Source organism: Lissotriton vulgaris, chromosome 12 (genome assembly GCF_964263255.1).
Source record: "Lissotriton vulgaris chromosome 12, aLisVul1.2, whole genome shotgun sequence".
Lineage (NCBI taxonomy): Eukaryota > Metazoa > Chordata > Amphibia > Caudata > Salamandridae > Lissotriton > Lissotriton vulgaris.
In genome coordinates this window covers 354,840,142-354,865,276 of record NC_141700.1, presented here as the reverse complement: position 1 = coordinate 354,865,276, position 25,135 = coordinate 354,840,142, and the positions used below count along the sequence as shown (strand labels likewise).

General features: G+C 49.9%; 1 protein-coding gene across 7 annotated transcripts in view; it reads left to right on the top strand.

Moving 5' to 3' along the window:
- The window catches only part of PHKB (phosphorylase kinase regulatory subunit beta), a 1,358,073-nt gene that overhangs the window by 634,853 nt on the left and 698,085 nt on the right, over nt 1–25,135 (top strand). For all 7 annotated transcript variants that reach the window (XM_086945119.1, XM_086945122.1, XM_086945118.1 and 4 more), the window contains one exon: nt 12,871–12,934. In XM_086945119.1, the coding sequence (XP_086801245.1) occupies nt 12,871–12,934 (64 nt within the window). The remainder of the gene's footprint in view (nt 1–12,870; nt 12,935–25,135) is intronic.

Sequence of the window (25,135 nt, the reverse complement as noted above, 5' to 3'; positions counted from 1 at the left end):
AGAACGTTCTTTAATAAATAAGACCAAAACAACAAAAGTTCAATCAGTAGATCCAGATATGTCAATTATTCAGCATTTGTAGAGTGCTGCACTGTCACCCCTGGGGGTATCTCGGTGCTGGTGTTCGAGGTCTCCATTGAAAAGCCAGGTCTTGAGAAACGGCGGGAAGAAACTAGCAGAAAAGGCAAAGCAAAGGGCATACAAACGAGCAGACAAGGTAAAACTGCAGCGCAGAAAAATGAGCAGAAAAAGGCAAAACAGAGGGCAGAAAAGCGAACAGAAGAAGAGCAAAAAAGGCAAAACGGAACAAGAAACGAGCAGAGGAGGCACAAACGGAGGGCAACAAGAAGGCAGACACCAGAGGTTAGAGGACTGAGGGCAAGCTGGACAGGAGAACTGTTGTAGGGAGAGTTGGCACAAGGACCTATATAGTCATAAAGATTTCAGTAAAAAAGAGCGCCAAAAAGTACGTGACTATTATGGTTATCTGGTCGCACTGGACTGGAACAAAATCACAAGTTCAGGCCGACCATAATGGAGCGCAGCCTGGCTTCAGGTACCATGTTGGGTCAGCTGAATACAGTACCTTAAATCTGGGTGCGTAGTCTGCGCAGCGTTACTTTAGAGGGCTTCATGTCGTCCAGCATCCATTCCATGAAAGCTTGCGATGAGACTTTGTTTCTGTTCTGATGGGCTGTGCGGCGAGGTTTGGTGGGGCATTGCGTCACGTGGTTTCAGTTCCTATGGAGTTGGCAGCTTGTCGGCGAGGCTTTGCATTGCTCAGCATCGATCCTGATGGGGCAGGCAGCTGTGTAACGAGGCTTTACGGTGCTTCACGTTGCTTTGCCTCAGTTCCAATGGGCACCACAGCTGGGCTTGGCAGAAGCACCTTCAGGCCAACTTTCAAAGGTCTAGGGTGGCACCACTTGGGAGGGCAGGACTTGCAGATGGCAGAGTCCAGGTGCTGGGTTCAAGGTTGTTATAAGCCTGTTATGTCCCTCAGGCTTCTGATCAGGAGGTCAGCCAACTAGCCGTTGGACTCACTCTGGGGTTCTGGGTTCAGAGATTCTGTCCAGTCCTTCTCACCTAGGCAAGAGGCCAGCAGGTCAGCAGTCCTTCAGAGCAATAGCCCTCCAGAGCAAAAGTCAAGCAGAGTGGCAGTCCTTTCAGCTGCACAGTAGTCCTTCTTCGTGGCACAAAGGGCCAGATGTGTACTGAAGAGTTGGTTTCTGAGGTCCAGTATTTATACAGAGTTATGCCTTTGAAGTGGGGAGGACCTTCTGTAGGTAAGCCTTTGAAGTGAATAGGTGCCCTGCCTTTCTGGCCCTGGCTCCAGACTAACTAAAGGGGGTATGCAGCCTTTTTGAGGAGACAGGTCACAGTCCATGTGTAAGTGGGATGGTCTCAGCTTCTCCCTCCCATCCAGTCACATCTAAGCTCCCCATTGTGTGTGACTGTCTAGGAGGCATACGCAAAGCCCAACTCTCACCCACACCCAGAGACCGGCTGCAGGCATCAAATGGCTAAGACAAGAAAATGACAACTTTCTAAAGTGATTCAGAAAAGGGGGTGGTGATGAACAGAGTGTCTGAATTAAGCAGACCACTCTTACCCAGTCCAAAGATCAGGGCTTGATCCATCACCGTTTTTTAGCTCACTGCATCACCCCAGTTCAGAACCTGGCTATATGCAAATTAGTCTGACCCCGTGCCTCATGGGAACAGGGCAGACAAAACTACCAAGCCAATTCTTCACTGGAAAGGAGACAAGCTTCCGGGGACCGGTTTCTGGCATTTCAGCCGTCTTTGGCCCGGCTTGCTTGAATCCTGATGGTGCAGTGAGCAAGGGACTAATGTCTGAGTATACCCTTCCACGCTTATGGTGGACAAAATGATTCAGAAAAGGGGGTGGTGATGAACAGAGTGTCTGAATTAAGCAGACCACTCTTACCCAGTCCAAAGATCAGGGCTTGATCCATCACCCGGTAGCTTGTTTCCTTCCCAGTATAAGAATTGGCTTGGTAGTTTGGTCTGCCCTGTTCCCATGATGCACTGGGCCAGGGTCAGACTAATTTGCATATAGCCAAGTTCTGAGCTGGGATGGTACAGTGAGCTAAAAAACGGTGATGGATCAAGCCCTGATCTTTGGACTGGGTAAGAGTGGTCTGCTTAATTCAGTCCGCCTGTTCATCACCACCCCCTTTTCTGAATCAACTTTCTAAAGTGGCATTTTCAGAATTGCAATTGAAAATCCGACTTCACTATATTTTAGGATTTTAAATTGTGATACCAGAGACCCCAAACATGAACTGGTTACCTAGTCCCATTTGGAAATTACACTTATAGAATGTAATAAGTTAGCCCCAGTGTAATCCTATGCAGTAGTGAAAAATTAATTTCCCTGGCTGGACATGTAAAACTTAAAAGTACATCATGTCCTGCTTTTTAAATACATTGCACCCTGCCCTCTGGGCTGTCTAGGGCCTACTCTAGGGGTGACATATTTATTAAAAAGGACGGTTTGGGCTTGGCAAAACGTTTACCAGTTTCAAATGGCAGTTTAAAATATCACACACAGTCTTCAATGGCAGGCCTGAGACATGTTTAAAGTGCTACTTAAGTAAACGGCGCGGACCTTTAGTGGGTTAGATTTAGTTATAGTTGAATGCTTGTATTATTTGGTTTTATTTGAATGGGTGGCATTTCTTTTATCGACTTAGCACTAACTGAGAATACTAGACAGAAGACTTGTAGTTCACAAAGACATGTAGGCACTCAAACAGGCACAAAAGTAGATGTTCAACCCCTCTCCACTGAACTGAAGTTAGTAACTAGAACTTATTATAAAGAAGACCTGCCTCCAATGTAACTACTCATTTTGCGTGCAATTGAACGTATGTATGATACTATGGCTCTGTATGACCTTTTTTGCTTTGCCCATTCAGTTCAGTCTATTGTATGCTCCTGGGAGCAAGTTCACACCTCATTCACATAAATGCTAATTACTGACTGGGCGAAGTGTGCGAACAAAATGCATATCTAGCTGCCAGGGACTTCAGGCAGAGCAAGAGTAACTTTCTAAAAGTGCCCTTTACAAAATATTTTTTACAAATCCAACGTTGCTAGTGAATTGGACTTGTAGTAAAGTTTGCAAAAACTCCCAAAATTAAATGTGTAGCCATTTACTAGCAGATATTTTATTTGTTTTAAACCTAATATTGTATTCCAATGCTTTCCTATGGAAAAGCCAATCCAGCTTTATGGGACCTTTTACTCTAAGGTTATGTTCAACATTACACTTTTACATTAAATACCATGAACCCTGCCTTAGGCGCAATTGGGCATACTGAGGAGTGACTTATTAATATTTTTTTTTATAAACAAATGTTATTGATTTTAAAAATAAAGAAGAGCAAATCAGCCAAAGCATGGACATCACAGATATAAATAGTCAATTCATCTTTATACCACTCAATCAAGATCCCTTTAAAACCCTAGTAAAAATTGGATTCCAGTCAATTCGGACCTTCCACAGCCCCCAACCACTTCCCTCACACTCCATGGTATTTCTTGGCACTCCCCTTCGCTGCATACATGGCTTTTTCTTGGGTCACACACCAGTCCACCCTTTTTCGCCACCTTTCCAGGGCGGGAGGATTAGGGCTTATCCAGGCCACCGCAATGTCCCGCTTGGCCACCATCATAGCTGTGTTGTAAAACGACTTGTCAGACCTGGATCCATCCAGCCCATCAGTGATTCCCAACAAGGTGTGATGTGGATCATGGGGTATCCTCCCAGCCTAGCACCTCCGTTAGTTCCCCCTCGATGGAACCCCAGAATTGCCCCAAGCGGGGCATGACCAAACCATGTGGAGGAAAGCGGCTGGGGCATGCCTGCATCGTGCGCAGGACGCATCGGGGCGCAACCCTGCTCGGTGTAAGCGCAGGGGGGTGAGGTACGCTGCATGTAGGTAGTAGAGCTGAATCAGCTTGAGTTTGGCCGAGACAGTAACTATTCTGCTGGCCATAACGACATAGCGCCAGTCCACATCGTCAAGAGGGCTCACCCATTCCACCCATTGATCCCTCAACTTGTCTAGCGATGTGGAGATGTTATTGACTAGAGTATGGTAAATTCGGGAGACCCCCCTTCCCCAGTCACTCATCAGTGTCTGAGCTTCAGGGAGGCTGTATTCGGGGAGCCTCATGTATTCTGTAATGTGTGTGAGGAGGGCGTGTCTCAACTGTAGATTTTTATAGTGTTGAGAGGAATGTAGGGAGTGGCAGGTTTGGAGCACCTGGAAGGACAACATCTGCTCTCTTTCCCACATGCCCCCTAATTGAGAGATACCAATAAGATCCCAAGATTTAAAACCTTGTAGCCCTCTGACTTCCCGAAGCCAGGCTCCCTGCCAAAGGGGGGGTGCACTGGGTCAACTTCCCAAACAACTCTGTGTGGCGGAGGGAGGCCCGCCATGCCAAAAGCATTGGGCGTGTCACCATAGGAAGTCTGGATGGAATGGGTTCTCCATATAGCATGGCTTGGACGCCCGTTATCCCCATTTCGCTCAGCTCAAACCTGTAGGCCGGGTCCGACCAGCCCCCATTAGAACCAATCATGTATCACTAGTAAACGTACCGCTAGAAAATACAGATATAGGTGTGTCATACCCCTGCCCCCGTCATAAGAGGGAATCTGAGAGACAGCTAAAGCCACCCCGGCCCTTCCACCACTCCAGAGGAACTTTGTGCTTAGGCTGTCCAACTCCTTGAACCAGACCTTGGAATACCAGAAGGGTGTGTTCTAGAGGACGTAGAGGAACCTGGGGAGGATCATCATTTTGAATAAAGCAACCCTCCCCAGGGGGTTCAGAGGCAGAGCCCTCCATTTAAGGAGATCCTCTTTAGCCCTCTTAACCAAGGGGGCCACGTTGAGGGACTAACCCAGTTCGGGGAGAAGGGTGATCCCGATCCCCCTGATACTTTAAGGACAGCCTCCGGAGCTGTATGTTGGACTGCCACTCGAAGCACTCCCTAGAGAGATGCAGGGGGACTAGCACGGACTTTCCGGGGTTAAGCCGCAGGCCTGTGGCCTGCTTGAAATCATGCAAGATTCGGAGGCACTGTGGCCCGGAGGAGGCGGGGTCGGACAGTAAGACAAGCACATCGTCCGCGTACAGCGCAATCTTGTCCGTGTCCGTTTGTGGCATTTCCCATCCATGAATACGCTCCTCAGCCCCCACCAGGGACGCCAGGGGTTCCATCGACAGGGCGAATAGCAAGGGAGAAAGAGGACAACCCTGCCTAGTGCCCCTGGCGATGGGAAAGGTCTTCGACAGCACCCCGTTGACTAGGACTCACGCTCCCGGATGAGCGTAGAGGACTCGGACCAGAGAACGAAAGTGGGGTCCAAACCCATCTCGACCAGTACCCCCAACAGATACTCCCAATCCACAGAATCAACGGCTTTTTCAAAGTCTAGGGACAGGAGGGCCAAGTGAGGGGTTATCAGATTCCAGTGTGCCAGGGCCAACTGCAGTCTTCGGAGACAATGGCGGTCCCCCGCTGTGGCAAGAATCTGCATTGGTCCGGGTGCACCAATGAGGCCAAGTAGGGTTCAGTCGTTGGGCCAGAATGGTGGCGTAGAGTTTGATTTTGGTATTAATTAGGGATATAGGCGGTACTCAGCACAGGAGCAGAGGGGAGGCTGGGATTTTGGGATAACCACAATGGTGGCAATGTCCGTCTCTGGTGGAAATGATCCCCGGTTCTACCGCTTCTTTAAATAAGTTTGCCAGGTGACGGACCAAGGTGCCTCTATAGGCCGCGTAATATTCCTGCGGCAAGCCGTCCGGGCCCGGAGTCTTACCCGAAGGGGTCAGATTGATCGCTTCCTCAATCTCTTTCAGGGAGATGGGGCATTCCAAATCCTTCTGGGCCGTCTGATCCAAAGTGGGAAGGCACACTCCGCCCCTGTCAAGGAGAGCAGTGATGGTCAGTCTGGGGGTCCGTGCCATGTACAATTGCCTATAATACGCAGCAAAAGTATTTGCTATTACCGTAAGAGCACAGTGCACCACTCAAGCTGTGTCAATCACTTCCGGAATGATGTGGTTCGCCCTGGGGTACGTGGCCAACCTGTGCAGTATTGTCCAGTTTTTGTCCCCCTAGCCGTATACTATGGCCACGAGGACCGCCAAAGGAGCTTGGCTGCATCCAAGGATAATTGTCTGATTTCGCCCCGAATAAGGGCCAGTTGTCGAGCCCGGGGGCATCCTCTGATATGGAGAGAAGCTGCTCCAATCGAAGCACCTGCACTTCCTTGGCTGTAATTTCCTGCAGCTGCGCTTGCCTCTGGATTATAAGCTGCAAAGCCCCTAACGGTCACCTTCCGCGCCTCCCACTGGGTACCCAGGGATGACACTGACCCGTCGTTGGTGTCAAAGTATCGGATGAGTTCCTTCCTGACCTCTTTCTTGAAGTCCTTATCTTGGAGGAACCAGGCATTCATTCTCCATGTTTGGCGGGCCGCCGGGGGGGGAGCCCCCAAACTAAGAAGTATCGGGGAGTGGTCGGAGATGCCCCTAGGGAGGATACGGACCCCCACTATCTGAGAACAGTCAAGCTCGGGGACAAAAATCGCATCTATGCGGGCATGGTTGTAAAGGGCCGCAGATGTTAGCGTGAATTGGACAGTACGCAGGTGCCAAGTGCGCCACGCATCACAAAGCCCCAGGGACTCTGACCATCTTCGTAACCGCTTCACCCGGGTCGCCGAAGGGGGCCCTGATGTATCAAGGGCTGGGGCTAAGACTGCGTTAAAGTCGCCCGCAATGATCATACTACCTGCAGGCATGTCGAGTAGCAGGGAAGCTGTGCGTGTCAGAGTGGTCGCAAGCATGGAGGGTGGGTATATAATGACAGGAGAGTGAGGGATGTACCGGATAACGACCCACATATGGACACAAAAGAGCCGTGGGGGTCATGCACCACCTGGGAAAGAACAAAGGGCAGGGAACGCCGCAGGAGGATTGCCACCCCGCGTGAGCCCCTGGAGAAGCCAGAGTGCCAAACCCTGTTGTAGCCATGCCGAGCCAGGAAAGGGCAACAATTACCCAACAGGTGCGTTTACATTTACATTTTACATTTTTTACATTTGCGTTTCTTGGAGCAGGAGGATGTCTATGTGGAGACGTTGCGCATACCTTAAAACCGCTGTACACCTGTGGCGGTGCAGCAGACCGTTGACGTTCCATGACAAAACGTGGAGGAATCCCGTGGAGTAGGGACTTATTAATAAATAAAAGGAGGGTTTAGGCCTGTCAAAATGGGTTATTGTGAAAAGTCAAATTTGCAGTTTTAAAATTATACAGTCAGGCTATAATGGTAGACTTGGAGATATGTTTTACAGTGTCACTGTAGTGGATGGCACAATGAGTACTGCAGTTCACTGGTAGTATTTAATTTACAGGCCGTGGGTACACTTGGTACCATATAATAGGGACCTATAGGCACATTTAAAAATGTGTATACCAATTTTACCATGTTGAAAGGAGGAGCACAAACATTAGCATGGATACAGTTCCATAGCCAGGAAAATTAGGGTACACCAAAAAGCCCAAAGATCCATGGTGATCTTGTAGAAAGGGATCATTTTCAACAATGATTTATTGTGATAGATTGTAGGAACACCGCTCTCGTATCTATGGTAGAATGTAATACCTTTATCACTTGCTTTATGATACTGGGTTACAGCCAACGTTTGGGAATGTAAGCCCACTGTGTGCTTTTATTTTCCAGGACACTGATCTATCTGTGCCATTAAATTTTATCGGTTAGCTGAAAACGCCTACTGATCTGTGGTAATGTCTGTTGTGTTTAGAGATAACCGCTCTGGGCACTAGATTTTTATGTGCGCTCTGCCTCCTCTCTCTCCCCGATAAAGACCACTCTCCTATTTCTTTTTCACCTTGCTACAAATCTTGAAACCATCTCATACAGAATTGTGTCCCTTTTGGAGGCTTTCAGGCTTTCTGTCAACCAATCCTCAAACATCTTTATTGTTCTACTCCTTTCTGAGATTTGTATCTCCGTAAAAAGTGAGGTTGTGGTTACAAACCTAACTGTATGTTTTTGTTGGTACAACATTGCAGCCACTTAAACAACTATTTTGTCCAGAGGCTACCTTCTGAAATTATTCTCCATATTGGTTCTGTGGAAATAGTGAGTCATTTACAGCATTATGGTTTGAAAGGACCCTGACTCCAAAAAGGTCTTCCTTGTTGTCTTATTAGTGTTGTACACTAGATGTTGTGAGAGGCAAGCCCTTCAACCTCGAATCCACTACATCGAGATACCAGTGCATCAACATTAGCACTATTTAGAAGGCCACAAATAAGGGTGCCACTGCATCAAAAATCGGTAAATATAGGAAAAGTGTGAAGACTGGAGTTTGGATAAAGGAGTAGTGTGAGAAGACTGGGGCAATGGTAAGTTTAGGGTAAGGGATATTGCTAGAGTTATGGTCCTGGAAATCATTTGTGTTAAGCTTGGGGGAAGGGATTCATTTGGAGTTTGAATTGGCTTTAAGGTTCGGGCTAGGCTTGGTTTTTAGGGTAGGGTTAGTACCAGCTTATTGTAGACTTAAGGACCAGGGGGCTATCTTAATTTAGAGTACATTATCTTTTAAGTTGAAATGTTAAGTTTAGAATTTCGACTGGGTAATTTATCCTTGTACTTAGCAGATTCAATGTAGTAACATCCTCAGTAATGGCATTGACAGTAGGGTTAATTCTGATGTAGCATCTCCTAAGTGCTCCTTATGCAGTGACATTTGCAGTTGTAACTGAAATTGTGAGAGGGCAGAGCTGTGGGGTAGTAGATTTCCTGCATATTCCCAGGATTTCAGTTGGTGGCTTGCAGGAAGTTGACTAAAGACCAGTGTGTGATGACCCATTCATTGTAAGGTTTGTTCGAGGGTCAGAAAAAAAAACTTTCACCGTGAAGAAACTTGCCGATTCTTTAATGCTTCTGTGGTCAGAGAATGTGTCCAAGAAAGCAATAACTAGTCCTGAAAAAAGATATTTGGCTACAGCCAGTAATCATCTGGCCCACAAGCTCTCCTGTTGTCGTAGCAGCAGTACCAGCACAGGAAAAACAGTAGAGTCTTTGCCTCTGATTAGACCTAGGCTCGAATAGATCTCCAGCCGTCGACAATTTGCACAGCACGCTTGAAAGAACTTATTGTGATGTTCCACCATGCACATATGTATGTAAACATTTTCACTTACGATCATGTGGCAAGAAAAGCAGTGAGTGCTTGATGAAACTCCCTTTTCTGGATATTTATCACCTATTCCTCAAGCAGACACACACTTAAGGGCATAATTATTCTGCTGAGGGACTGAGAAGTTCAAGAACCTGGAGAATTGGGCAGGGGAACAGACCGCTTAAGCAGGGGTCAGGGCTTTAGAAATCCAGCACCAAACGTCACTTCTAGTGAATGCCTACTAGGTCTATACTGAACCTCGGTGTACTGAGTCTATGAAATGACCCACATACATCCCAAAAGAGTGGTTACAAACCACCACTATCCAAGACACATAAATGACCCTGCATCCAAGAACAACAATTACTTTTCCGTATAGATGTCCTAGTACATCATATCATAACAATAGCACAATATAATAATTAATAGCTTCCCAGATGAACATAACAGATGGTTGCAATACTTGATTGTAGTCAAAATATTCCTTTTATTGAAAAGTACTTCAAGACAGCTTACAAATCTTCTGTGCTGGTTACTGTTTCCTGATAGGCCATTTAGGTCTCTTTAGAAGACCTTGGGCACTTTTTATTTTAATTTATCTCAGACCAGCATCAATTCATCTTTACATGACATGACCAAACCACTCCCTCTTCGTGTGTGGATGCTGGTTAGTGGCATGAAAAATCAGCCCTCCTTTTTATGATCTGGCTTGATCGCACAGTTGTCGCCAGCCATTTATTTGAGCATCACTAGAGTGGGGCTTTGGCCCCGCCCATATGTTGGGGGCAAGGAGTGCTTTTATTTATTGGGCTTAAGTTGTGTGCTTCCACACAAATGCGTTTGCTCCCCACACAGTTGGAATCATTTTGTTTATTTATCCAGCTGCTTAGGCTTGAACTTTCAAGGGGAACAGAAATTAAATTGGAATGCCTTTAAAGTGTCTAAGATGATTTATGGTGTTTTAACCTGGCACCAGCACAGGTGGGGGGAGGGCAATCATTAATCTACATGGATTTTTAAGTCTGGTTTGACAGTGCAACTGTCACCTGACCAATTAACCTACACCAATATTATTCTACGGTTCTTTGCTTTTACACAAATACATATCTAGTCACATGGTATTTATTTGTAATTCTTCACATTACCATACAACATTCCTTTAAAGCCAGACCTATTGCAATTTCCAATGATTGTTGAAAATACCTACTCTTTGTCCTTTTCATGCATAATAGACTGAATTTTTAGTACTTTTCCCTCTTTCATATTGCCTGTTATTCTGTTGTATTCTTGCTCAGTACTGCTTTTTCTGTGATTTAGTAGCATTATAATTTATAATCCACCCTAAATCTGCCAGAGGCAATGAGAAGGGCCTCAACTGCTGCTGCATCAGATGGTGGCATATAGGTTATTAGGGGGAATTTAAAGACCCCTATCCCAAGTCAATCCGGAAAAAATTAAGATTAGCTAAATTGTAAAGAAGCAAGCGAGAGAGAGACTTTTTAAGTTATGAAAGCAACTTACTGCCATTGATAACATCTGATCAAGTTTACAGCTTTCATCCAGAATTAATGGAGCCAGTGGCGTAGCTGGGGAGGGGAGGGGGGGGGGGGGGGCGACGGCGGAGGTGAGCAAGTCATGTCTGTCGACTAACACCCCCACCCCACCCGAGAACAAGTCGTCTGTCATCTATTTCTTAATATTTATACATTATATACACCTGCAGATTTTATTTTAATACCATGGTTTTATCTAAAGGAAAGATTTAAAACACCACACTATTAATTTTCGATGGATCAGCTAGTAAAAGTTAACTAACGGACAACAAGACCTGCTTAATTCTCCATTTATTTAATTTTTATTTAGAGATTAAATCTCCTAGCATGATCTCTTCGTTTTATTTGAAAGAATAATTCAGTAATACATTAATGATCCTGAAAGAAAAGTTAAATTCAAAAACATTCATTTATTAGCATTACAGTTTAGGAAAATAAGTTGAAGGTATATTACCCAAATGTAGAAACACTGACATCAGCACAAAAACAAAATAGTTCCCAAAGAAACACCTCTCTTTCTCTCTCGATGTTCCCTTCTCATACGATTTCGCACCCATTCAAAAGTTAAAGTTCAGAAAAATTTCAAAGTCCCTGCGCCATAAGAAAAATTGCGCAGACCGACAGCATCTCGGGGTGCAAAGATTAGGTCGAAAAGCAAGCTCCTTTCAAAGTCCCACGTGTCCTCTTTTATACCCTTTTTCACTAACTTATCTATCTAAATGTGTAACTCTTATGTCCTAGAATGTCTGTGATTGGTTAATGTAGAGTTGGATGAGCATCACCTCATCGCTTTACTGTTCAATTTATGCGGAGTCTTCATTATGACACACAAAATAGTGGTGCTATTGTTCAAGCTTTACTTCCTTCGAAGTGTCCTTGAAATTGTTATTCGTTGCCCCATTCCCACGAGTCAACTTGCTGACTTCAACAAACTTGGCATGTACTCCATGTGGCAGGCCACGCTGTCCTTGACCCATACTGCTCAGGCACAGGCAGCTCGCTCTTCCAGTTGGCACATGCGTACTTAGACCTCCACCTCGGAATCACAGTTAGCTTCCATTTTGTTTTGATCACAAAGGCCTCAATTTAGGAACTATTACAGAAACAAACACATATAAACGTAAATTTACTAAAGAAAGCCTTTCTGTTTTCCACACCCTTTCAAAAATATCCCAGTTAGTAATTACCTAGCTTTAAACAACACATATGCGTGAATATACTTACCAATCTTCATGATTAATGCCACAAATAAACAGACAAAAAGCACATTCATGCAATTTTCAATTAGATTACGACAAATGCGTACCCTTTATGACACAATATACGACAAATTAGTAAATCATGCTAGGCAATTTCATGCAAATTAATATCCCACGTGTATTTGTGCGAGTGCATTCTATTCTATGTTGGTTAATTTCAAAACCACATTTTTAGTACCTATTATTGTTATGGAAAGTTACTTTCACAAGGGGTATACAAACATTTTGGTTTCCACCTTGCTCCATCAGGTTAAACTTCTTGAAACAGTCTGATTTACCTCCATCTCGACCACCGTAGCCCCTTTACTATAGCTGTAAAATATCTACTGCAAAACATCAAATAAATACATGACCCAGAAAAATAAGGGAAATTAAGCTTCTTTTTACAGGTAGAAGATGTGCAGGCGGATTGTTTTGTAGTTTCGCCAATTCTTATAATGGATAAACAGACTATGTGACACTTACAGAAACCATGTCCTGAGTTATGATGCAAATGCAGGCTTCCCAGAAGACCTATTGCTCAGGATGTTGCGGTGATATTATATATATATTTTAAAAAAGAATCAGCCATTCACAGATCCATGTAAGTGTTTTTGTAATGCCACTGATTGTTATCTGTTTGATTGACTCTTTGAGACTGATTCATAAGCCATGTGACTCTGAGACAAATGTTTCAGTTCTGTGTGCAAGTGTGTGAAACTCCTATTTAAGATAAAAGCTCGAGATATTGATTTCCTCCTCAGGAACATAGGGGTAACAGGCATATCTCTATTTTGTTTCCTCTTTTATAGCTCTGTCGGATTAGCAAAAGCTGCTCTTGAAGCGATTAATGGATTTAACTTGTTTGGCAATCAGGTAATAGTTAACTTTGATGTGTTCTCTATTTTTTTCTGTTTGCTTCTTTGTCTTTGGCGATGTGTTGAATACATTTTGTCACTTAGCATCACAGCAGTGGTGGTCGGTAATTTGAGTGGGGAGGGGGTGTAGGCCACACATGCACATCCATGCCTTCACACATGCGCAGCACGCTTTAACTCATCATTTACAAGCACATACTCACTTGCACCCATTCGCAGCATGTACTAACAATCATTCACACATACAAGCACCAAACATTGAAAAAATAACACTTACATGTCCGCAGTGGGATCTCTGGTTACCGGAAGGGAAGCCTTGGTGGATCCTGACCACTGGGACTGCCCCCTCCTCTCATTGGTTGATATTGTTATGGGACATCCAATGAAAGGAGACCGCAGTCCTTACTTGTCACGGAGTGGGATGGGGCCAGTGAGACTGCTACCTCTCTTCATGAAGGGGAGGACCACCAAGCTCTTTGCCTAGATGAGAAGGCCACGCCCACAGGGATGGCACATCTTCAGCCCGGCAAAGTTCAGCTCAGACAGCTAGGTGCCGGAGGAATTAAGCTCATGTAAAGCACCTGGTTGTCTGTCAGGCTGACCCTTACTCAGCCGGACAGACAGTCTTCATGTTTTCAGGATGGTGAGTGAGGGAGGTGGGTTCACTCCGCCCTTAATAACTGGTTTGCCGCTGAATCAGTCTCTGCATGGTTATAGCCTCACTATTTCCTTTTGTTGTGTGTACCTCATGAAAGGTAATACATCATCTTGTAATTGTATTCAGATCACTACGAACAAGTATTTTGTGATCACAAATATACATAAATGTTGCTTTTGTTTTGCACATTTCACGAAAAGCAATGAGTATAATTTTTGTAAAGCAACTCTTTACTTGGGGTATACAAAAGTCCCATACCTGTCCATGGAAATTACATAAAGCATATTTTTCCATGAGTTCCATAAGTATACCCAACCATACACCAGTGGAAAATCAGCTGCTTTACAAGTTTGTTGCCGTTAGGGTCTTTTTTTACCCTCAGTTTGCTTACTCAAAACCTTTTTCGGCACTGGACTGCTGCAGTAACTGATACCGGCCGAAAGATTTGCACGGGATTCCAGCAGTTATGAGTTAGATGCCAATGAATGGGCAATACTTGTGCAAACTATATTCTGTATGGAATTCCCAATTCCATGGGGTTTGATGCAGACATTTACCACCTGTTCTGAGCAGGTGGTAAAGGTCTGAAAGGGTTCTTGTACAAGCCGGATGGGGTTGAATGGGTAATGTAATGTAATGTATGTGTTCTTGTAAAGCGCACTGCTGCCCTGAGGCGTCGTGGCGCTGTAGACCGCTGGGGAACCCGTCCTGGCTATCCCTGTGAGGTGGTCCCTACTGGGTATCTCCAAGGTGAAACCAGGCATCACCGGCGAATGTGGGGGGCTGTTGTAGAGATGAGGCAAGCTAATGCCCAGAGTTGCCGAGTGTGATCCCTGGTTAGAGTAGGCACCGAGGCGAGAATTATCGAGTCCGCTGACCCTGGTCTACAACCCTGCCGCGTCGGGAATTGAACCTTGGTCCCGGGCCGTTCTCTGCTTCAGGGTCTGCCGCCTCTAAGCAGTGAGCCACACCACTCCACAAGGTATGATGTTGGAGGGAAGGGGATGATGTTGTGAGAAAATGGAGCATTACATCAGCTGCGGCTCCTGCAGATACGCATGGTGGGATGGGGAAGTCAACAGAATAGGAGTGATTTATTTATTTTATTTTCCCTATTCCATTGTCTGTCGACTCCACCCCTCCCCTCCGCCCTCACTGTGTTTACCTGCAGGAGTCACCACTGCATTACATGGTCACCTGTGCCCTGGTTGAGGATAAGGTGGGCTGGAAAGTTGACGCGGGCTGTAATCCTCTAACGTAAAGAAATTTTACCATACATGGTTTTCAGACGATAAAATCAGATCTGATGTTCCCGCACGGCACCTGTGGAATCCAGTTGCGAAACCGCCCTTGCACTTAAAATTATGCAAAGCGAAATTCCACTTGAGATTTCTGCTCTGCACAACTGGTAATCAGGGCCTTAGTCTAGGAGTGCACATTTGGTGCAAAAACAGTGAAGGTTTGTGAATACCGATAAGTTGCCACAGATGCCCATATCTAACACCCAATTTGCAACAGCTGAGAGGTTTTCTTGCTTGCAGTTTGTGCCTTGTCATTAGTGCTGTCTCTCCATATGTTCACTGATTCTGATCAGCATTTGTCAGCTTGTATTTACTAACTTGTATATAGTTCACAAATCTCAACACTCAAGTATGGTATTGATGCTAAATTGGTCTTTGCCATTAGTAAAGAGTTGCGAATTGCTGCCTTCTGCTTAATTCTGTCAAACTGTTTCACACGCTCTCCTACTGTAGAGACAATCTATTTCATAAGTGTTTTGTTAAACACAATTATGTTTTATAATCAACAGAGAGGTTGCATTTTTTTGCTTCTTCTCAAGTTTTAATGCAGAAAGTTTGAGATGTTCAAAATTCCTATTATGTGAAAGTTATGATTCTTATTAAGTGCTGTGAAAATCCTGGAATCTTGGTCTTATGACCAGCAAATATGAACCATCACTGGTGCTAGAAGGGATACTTTTAAATCTACCAGTGTTAGTTACTAAAAGTGTGTAGGTTTTCCGTTGTTATGTTGTAGCTATGCCTCGTGGGAGTCTGACATATTAATGAAGTAAATGATATTTGTGCGTTGACTGCAAAACCTGTACCTAAAACCCATCTGCTTACTATGATTCTGCTACTGAGGAAGTATGTAAACCTTAGATCCTAAAGAGAAAAATGATATACCGATGTATGTTATAAGGGATAACGTATCTCCTGTTCCAGGCACTGCATTTAGTAGTTTGGGAATCCGATGTTTTGCAAGGTATACACCTTTATTGATTTAGACCTCAACTGAGATCAACAAAACAAAATATATAAATTCATATCTTTTTAATGCAAGAAAAAATACTAAAACACATTTTTAAAAAGTTCACAAATTTAAATACTGTCACAACAGACTTGCTCATTTGAAGGAGACTGCTTCAAAGTTAAAAACTTCCTCTTTTGAAGACTTGATATTCTCTTTAAAAAAAAAAACGATGGAACAACATTCTTCACTGTGCCCTCAAAGCCTAACCTACAAAGACTGAGTGCTAAAAGTCTTTAACACCTCCTGCACAGGGGGGTGGGGTCAGATAACGTTCCTTCTTTGGTAAATTCACATGCGCTCCTGTTAATACTGTTAATGGTAAGATCTTCAACCTTTCCTTCGAATCCTTCTGTGTACCCTGTGATAAGGTTGCATTTTTTTGGACAGGACTGACTCCTTTTACTACTTGTACTGATGGAAACTCATTCTAGCCTAGGTACTACAAATATCTAAAAGACACGTTGTGATAGATTCCTTACCTTAGAATATCCCCAGGCGTCAGACTGGATCCGGAAAGTTTTTCGTCAGCAGTACCCCTGCTCGTCGGTAGGTGGCGTTGTGCGGCTCTGCGTCCGTCGTTGGCATCGTAAGCGCCAAGATGACATCATGGAGACTACTTAGGCGCCACCCATGTGCGCTGACGTCAGTTCTTTTTTTCTGCGCCAGCAAGCGCAGATCCGAGAGAGAGCGGTACTCCTAGTCAATAATCTTGACTTGCTTTTGAGACTTGGCTCATGTTTTTGTCGAAAATTCAACTTTTTGGTGCAGTAGGGGATGCCTGGGTTAGGTCCTGTTGGGACTGCTGTTGGACCTTGTCGGTGACGGACCCGTTTGGCTTGGGGCACGCCATCCCCCCGAGACGTGCCGCAATTGTCGGGCCATGGCGCAGATGGCTTGCAGGAGCGTTTCCGGAGGTTTTTGGAGGCCAGGCACTCGGTACAGCGCCACTCAAGGTCCCGCTCTTGTGGGAGGTCAAGGGATTGCTGGCTCAGCCAACACCATTGTTAATTGGAATCGGGGACGGGTAAGTCCAAGCGCCATTAAAAGTCGTAGGAGCGGCGTTGCTGTTCGTCTACCCCTCACTGGTCGCGGGACTCGGTGGAGGGGGGGGGGTCACTCCTTTGGGGACGCTGTTGTAGCCTGCGGCTAACCCACATTTTTGGCGCCCGTATGTGCCTCTGGAAGAAGTGCAAGTACTTCTGTCGGCCATAGACAGTTTCTTTGTCCCTTCGGGTCCCTCCGGAGCGCCTTTGGGCCCCCGCGGACCCCTTGGGTGGTTCTGCCCTGTGCCGCCACATTTGGCCCCGGTTACGCCGGCAAGATACCCTGTGGCACCGTTGGCTCCGGCTTCGTAGCCACTGCCGTTGGCTCCTGACTCGGCACTGCAGTTGGCTCCTGACTCTGCACTGCAGTTGGCTCCTGACTCGGCACTGCAGTTGGCTCCTGACTCGGCACTGCCGTTGGCTCCTGACTCGGCACTGCCGTTGGCTCCTGACTCGGCACTGCCGTTGGCTCCTGACTCGGCACTGCCGTTGGCTCCTGACTCGGCACTGCCGTTGGCTCCTGACTCGGCACTGCCGTTGGCTCCTGACTCGGCACTGCCGTTGGCTCCTGACTCGGCACTGCCGTTGGCTCCTGACTCGGCACTGGCGTTGGCTCCTGACTCGGCACTGGCGTTGGCTCCTGACTCGGCTCCGGCCTCTGCACTACTGTTGGCTCCGGCCTGGGCGCTGCTATTGGCGCAGCCGTTGGCTCTAGCCCCGGCGCAGCCGTTGGTTCTAGCCCCGGCGCAGCCTTTGGCTCTAGCCCCGGCGCAGCCGTTGACTCTAGCTCCGGCGCAGCCGTTGGCTCTAGCTCCGGCCTCGGGGTAGGCTCCGGCCTTGGCGCAGCCATTGGCTCCAGCCTCGGCGCAGCCAATGGCTCCGGCCGCTGCACTGCCGTTGGCCTCGGCGCGGCAGTTGACTCCGGCTTCAGCTCCGCCTTTGGATCTGGCCTCAGCGCCGTCTTCAGATCCGGCATCGGCCACGGCGTCGTTGCCTCCAGGGCCGGATTATATAGAGCCTGCTTTGTCCTGCCTCCAATTCCTGTTCTTGACCGAAGGAGGGTACTGGGAGGGGGCCTGAGGACCTTTTCGCAGCTCCCTGTGAGGATGATCTAAACTAGATTGACCATATAAAAAATCCCAGCACGCTGGACTTTTCTCCGCACTCTGATACACTGTCCCCCTCCTCTGTAGCTACGGAGGTGGTGGGTTCACTCTGTGGTATGGCGTAGGGGAGGCTCCTGCCCTCAAATTCCCTACAGTATCTATCGGGTAAATCTCCTCTCTGCAGTGCTTCAGCAGGGACCTCCTCTACAGAGCCACTACTGCCCTTCAATAACGTAGGGGCGCCTGTGCACACGAGGCAAACCCCAGTTTCATCGCACAGCACCTTCCGCCACAGTGTCTAGTGGTCCAGGGCTCTTCTTCTCCAAGGCCCTTTGGCCCTCTATTCCAACTCTGTGTGGGACACAATGGTGCAATCTGAAAGAAACATGTTAGTGTTAGATTCCTTACCTTAGAATATCCCCAGGCGTCAGTCTGGATCCGGAAACTTTTGCGTAGCAGTACCCCTGCGCGTCGGTAGGCGTCGTCTGCAGGCGTCCCCTGCGGCTCCGCGTCCGTCGTCGGCGTCGTGCGCCGTGATGACGTCGCTGGAGTATATAGACGCCGCCTCCGCGCGCTGACGTCAGTTCTTCTTTTTTCCGCGCCAGTGGACGCAGATCTGAAGAGCAGTACTCCGGTCTTTTGACCAAGTTTTTCGATAGTTATTTCTCTCTTTGTGCCTGTTAGGATGCCTGGGTTCAAGCACTGTGATGACTGTGAGCGCACGATGTCGGTCACAGACCATCACCGCCTCTGTCTCCGGTGTCTGGGCCCCGACCACGACGTGGACTCCTGCGTCGACTGCCGGGCCCTCACCAACAAGGCTAGGCGGGAGCGGTCCCGCAAGCTACTGGAGCTCCGGGTGTCGGCCCACGTCGGGACCGGGAGCGGTCCCGGTCCGGCCGGAGGTCGAGAGAGCGTTCGAGGGAGCGGTCGCGGAGCCGCGCCGAGCGTTCCGGAAGTCGACACCACTCGTCAGGCTCATCAGGTAAGAAGCACAAGAAGTCCGGGCGTCGTCATCGTACCCCCGACTCCCCCCGACGCTCGCGCGATGCGGCCGGGGGCTCGGGTGACCCCAACCCCGCGGCTCCGCGAGAGTCGCCGGCGCGGCCTGCCTCATACCCTCCGGTCCCTGGGCACGGCGCGACGCCTGAGGAGATCGAGGCGTTCCTCATGGCCATGAGGGCGCTCGCTTCTCCGACGGGGCCTACGGCGCCTTCGGGCCCAGTGCTACCGTCTGGGGGCCCTGGCGGTTCGGGTGTCCCTGCCTCGGCGCCGTCGGGTGCTCCGGCCCCGGCGCCGCCGACGGCTCCGACCCCGGCGCCGCAAGGGCCTTCGGGATCGGCGCCGGCTGGTCTTCCGGCCTCTCCGGCGCCGTTACCATCGGGGTTACCCCCGACGCCGCCCCCGCGCGGCGCCGGGGCTCCGACGCCGGCTCCGGGCGGCGCCGTTCCCCTACCTTCCCCGACGCCGGACGCGGAGCCGGACCGGCGTCGCTCGACGCCGGTCCCGGCGCCGATGGGGCCCATGAACCCTGAGGAGCCGGTCTACATCGTTGACTCCGAATACGGAGAGGATGAAGAGCTCGGTGAAGGTTGGGAGGGGTCCGAGGACCCTCTGTCACGCGAGTGCCAGTATGACCCGGACTGGACAGGTGACTTGGGGGATGCCAGTGGTCTGGACGACTCTCCTAACCCTGGTTTGATCTCTCCTCCATCCGTGGCATCGGTGGAGGGAGCTGCATATTCAGTGGTGCTGATGAGGGCTGCCAAGGCCTTACACCTTGAGCTCCCCGTCGCGGCCGTGAGGCCTAACATCCTCACTGAGGTCTTCAAACCGCAGTCATGCCCACAGGAGCCACTGCTGCCGTTTAATGAAGCCTTGTCAGACGTTCTGTTGGGCACGTGGTCCAGGCCCGCTTCAGGTGCGCCTGTTGATCGGAACGTGGCCAGGCGCCACCGTCCTTGTCCGGACGACCCCAAGTTCCTGTCTACCCACCCCACTCCTGAGAGTCTGGTGATCCAGGCCTCGACCTCCCAGTCCGCATTCCCGTCGGCCCCGCCCGACCGGGAATCCAAGAGGTATGACCAGTTTGGCAAGAAGGTCTTCTCGTCCATTAGTTTGGGCCTGCGGTCTTGCAACACCGCTTGCCTCTTGGGCCGCTACACCCACTCTGTGTGGGATACGGTCGCGGAACTGCTGCCAGAATGCCCCATGGAGGTGCGGGCAAAACTCGGTCAGGCTGTGGCTGAGGGCCGAGATGCAGCGAAATATTCGATACGGTGTGGTCTTGATACGACCGACTCGCTGGGCAGAGCTATGTCAACGACGGTGGCGATTCGTCGCCACGCCTGGCTGAGATCCGCCAACTTTTCGGCAGATGTCCAGAATACATTGGTGGACATGCCGTTCGATGGCTGTCACCTGTTCGGTGACAAGGCGGACCACGCGCTGGAACGCTTCAAGGACTCCAGGGTCACGGCCAAGTCCTTGGGTCTCTCGACCCAGCGTCAGCAACCGGGTTCGTTTCGTCCCTTTCGTGGCCAAGGAAGGGGCGCCCCCACACGTGCTGCCAGCCACGCGCCGCAACAATCCTTTCAACGCGGTGGCGGCCGTGGAAACCGCCGTGGTGGCGGTCGGGGACAACGGCGGGGTCAGACCACACCTCCCCCCGCAGCATCTGCCTCAAAATCCTCCTAGTCCGTGCTTTCGGCCCCATGTGACGCCAGTGGGTGGCAGGGTTCGCCATCACCACGCTCACTGGCGCACGATCACTTCGGACAGGTGGGTGCTGCAAATTGTCCGAAGGGGCTACTCCCTCCCCTTCTAGACCACTCCTCCAGCCATGCCACCGCAGAACCACCGTGTGTCGGGGGACCACTTGACACTTCTGCAGGAGGAAGTTACGGCCCTCTTGGCCAAGGGGGCCATCGAGCGCGTTCCTGGGCCAGAAGTAGGGCGTGGTTGTTATTCCCACTACTTTCTGGTACCCAAGAAGGACAAGGGGGGCCTACGTCCTATCTTGGATCTAAGGAACGTCAACGGCTTCCTCCGGAAGGAGAAGTTCAAGATGTTGACGTTAGCTCAGGTCTTGGCTGCTCTAGACCCACAAGACTGGATGGTAGCGTTGGACTTGCAGGATGCCTATTTTCACATCCCCGTCCTGCCGGCCCACTGGCGTTACCTGCGGTTCACGGTAGGCCAGGAGCACTTTCAGTTTATCGTGCTTCCCTTCGGCCTTACCAGCGCCCCACGGGTGTTCACAAAGGTGATGGCGGTGGTCGCAGCCCATCTGCGCAGGTTGGGGGTTTCAGTCTTCCCCTACCTAGACGACTGGTTGTTGAAGGCGGGCTCGCCCCAGACAGTCGTCCACCAGCTTCAGATGACGGCAGACCTCTTGCACGACCTGGGGTTCTCCATCAATGTGCCGAAATCACACCTGTGTCCCTCTCAAAAGCTCCTTTTCATCGGAGCGGTTCTGGACTCGGCGCAGTTTCGGGTTTATCCTCCGGAACGGCGGGTTCGGGATATTCAGGCTTTGATTCCCATCTTTCAGCCGCTATCCCGGGTTTCGGTCAGGTTGACGCTGCGGCTGCTGGGACTGATGGCTTCTTGCATCCTTCTGGTGCATCACGCCCGGTGGCGGATGCGGGCTCTGCAGTGGGACCTGAAGTTTCAGTGGGCCCAGCATCAGGGCAACTTGTCCGACCACGTCTTGATCTCGGAGGGCACTGCGAGTCAACTGCAGTGGTGGCTTACGGACCGCGATTGGGTCAGAGGCAGATCCCTCTCCCTTCCCCAACCGGAGCACGTTGTCGTGACGGACGCGTCCCTCCAGGGCTGGGGTGGCCACTTGGGAGAGGCAGAGATCAGAGGCATCTGGTCTCCGGCGGAGTCCCGGCTCCATATCAACCTGTTGGAGCTGCGGGCGATTCGTCTGGCACTGAAGGCATTTCTCCCCTTCGTCAACGGGAGTGTAGTGCAGGTGTTCACCGACAACACCACCGCCATGTGGTACTGCAACAAACAGGGCGGAGTGGGGTTGTGGACCCTTTGCCAGGAGGCTCTGCGCCTCTGGCAATGGCTGGAACGTCAGGGCGTGACTCTGACGGTTCTACACCTGTCAGGTTCCCTGAACGCCAGGGCGGACGAACTCAGCCGTCGGTGCTCGATGGATCACGAATGGCGTCTGAACTCGGACGTGGCGCAAGGCATCTTTCTGCGATGGGGAGAGCCTTGGTTAGATCTATTCGCCACAGAAGAGAACGCGCAATGTCATCAGTTCTGCGCGTTGGAGTTTCCAAGACGGCACTCGCACGGCGACGCCTTTCGGCGCGAGTGGAGTTGCGGTCTGTTATACGCCTTTCCGCCTATACCACTTCTGCCCAGAGTGCTGAAGAAGATCAGGCGCGACCGGGCCCAAGTTATCCTTGTGGCTCCGGACTGGGCTCGAAGGTACTGGTATCCCGAGCTACTCAGCATGTCAGTCGGTCCCCCGATCCGCCTGCCCCTTCAGGAGGACCTTCTGTCGCAGCAGCAGGGGACGGTCCTCCACCCGAACCTGTCCAGTCTCCACCTCCATGCTTGGAGATTGAGCGGCGGCAGTTGAGGCCATTTGACTTGCCTCCTGAAGTCTGTGATGTTATTCTGGCAGCCAGGCGTCACTCCACTAAGTCGGTATACGCCTGTCGGTGGAACAGATTTGTGGCATGGTGCACAGCAAAGGCTGTGGATCCTCTTTCTGCCCCTCTTTCGGAGGTTCTTCTGTTTCTTCTTTCTCTGGCCCAGCAGGGCTCTGCTCTGGGCACTATCAAGGGCTACCTTTCTGCCCTTTCAGCCTTTTTGAGGCTTCCTGATCAGCCTTCTTTGTTCAAATCCCCGATTGTAACTCGATTCTTGAAGGGCATCACTCACATGTTTCCACCTGTTCCGTTTGTGATGCCCCAGTGGGATTTGAACCTGGTTCTAACCTTTCTGATGTGTGCTCCCTTTGAGCCCCTTCATTCTTGTCCTCTCCGTCTCCTGACTTTAAAGACGGCTTTCCTGGTTGCCATCACCTCTGCCAGGAGAGTGAGTGAGCTCCAGGCTCTTTCTGTCCAACCCCCTTTCCTGTCCATTCATCCTGACAAGGTGGTTCTGAGGACTAGACCTTCTTTCCTGCCCAAGGTGGTTTCGGCCTTTCACATCGGGCAGTCCATCACCCTCCCTTCCTTCTTCCCGCCTCCGCATCCTTCAAAGGATGAAGAGCGGCTCCATCGTCTGGACCCAAAACGTGCGCTTTCATTTGATATGGATCGCACACGCCAGTTCCGGGTGGATGACCAACTGTTTGTTGGCTACGTGGGTGCGAAGAAGGGACGGGCGGTCTGTAAACGGACCATCTCTCGATGGGTCGTTCTCTGCATCAAAGCGTGCTACTCTTTGGCTCGAAAGGAGCCTCCTGTTGGGCTGAGGGCCCATTCCACTCGGGCCACGGCGGCTACTACTGCCCTGGGCCGGGGAGTCCCCTTGCAGGACATTTGCCAAGCGGCTACGTGGGCCTCGCTGCACACCTTTGCGAGGCACTACTGCCTGGACAGTCAAGTCCGGAGGGATGGCTTCTTTGGCCGTTCTGTCCTCCAGGACTTTCTGGTGTAGTATTGTATTGGTTCGCAGACCCACCACCGGGGTTGGTATTGCTGGGGTATGTATTCTAAGGTAAGGAATCTAACACTAACGTGTTTCTTTCAGATGAACAAGTTACTTACCTTCGGTAACGATATATCTGTAAGAAACATTAGTTAGTGTTAGATTCCTTACCGAACCCACCCATCCTCCCCGTTCTGCGAACTGATACCTAGGGTTAAGGACATCCCTTTCAGGGCCCTAGTTTTACATGGCACCAGTGTTGGTTCTCTCATGGCTCTGCGTCTCCTGGCGCGGAAAAGCTGTGTGCAAAGAACTGACGTCAGCGCGCGGAGGCGGCGTCTATATACTCCAGCGACGTCATCACGGCGCACGGCGCCGACGACGGACGCAGAGCCGCAGGGGACGCCTGCAGACGACGCCTACCGACGCGCAGGGGTACTGCTACGCAAAAGTTTCCGGATCCAGACTGACGCCTGGGGATATTCTAAGGTAAGGAATCTAACACTAACTAATGTTTCTTACAGATATATCGTTACCGAAGGTAAGTAACTTGTTCGTTGCTGCCACAGTGTCTAGCGGAGGCTTGGAAGGTGCTCTCCCAAGCACATGTCGAGGGCAAAGATGCAGCGGGATTCACCATCCCTTGTGGTCTTGCCCCTGCTGCCTCCGTAAACAGAGCAATTTGTATGACAGCAGGGTGGGTCCCAGGGCTAGCGGGCAGATCAACCCACTACCACCCCTATCACTGCTGCCTCAAGGCCTTCCTGGTCTGCTTTTCAGTTCACAGCTTGAGGCCCACCACACGCCAGTGGGCTGCAGAATTCGCCATTACCTCCCCCACTGGTGCGCCATCACTGTCCACAGGTGGGTTCTGCAAATAGTCTGAAGGGGCTACTTCTCCCCTTCAAGACTACTACTCCTGCTATGCCACGTCAGTACCGCCGCAGGTCGAGGAATCACTTGACACCTTGCAAACAGGAAGTTGCAGCGTCCTTGGCCTAGGGGGCCATCAAGAGTGTTTTATACCTTCGGAACGTCAATCATTTCCTGGACCCGCAAGACTGGATGGTAGCGTAATACTTGCAGGATGCCTACTTACACGTCCTGCCAGCCCACCGGCGTTACCTGCGGTTCACGGTGGTTGGCAACGAGCGCTTTCAGTTCCCCTGGCTCCCACTCTGGGCCTTACCAGCGCCACTCAGGTGTTCACTAAAGTGATGGCTGTGATCGCAGATCGTCTGCGCAGATAGGGGGTTTCATTTTTTCCAGTATCTCGACGACTGGTTGATGAAGGCGGGCTTGCCCCAGGCAGTCATCTCCTACCTCCAGACTACGGCAGACCTCCTGCATTTACTGGGGTTCTCCATCAACGTGCAGAATTCGCCATTACCTCCCCCACTGGTGCGCCATCACTGTCCACAGGTGGGTTCTGCAAATAGTCTGAAGGGGCTACT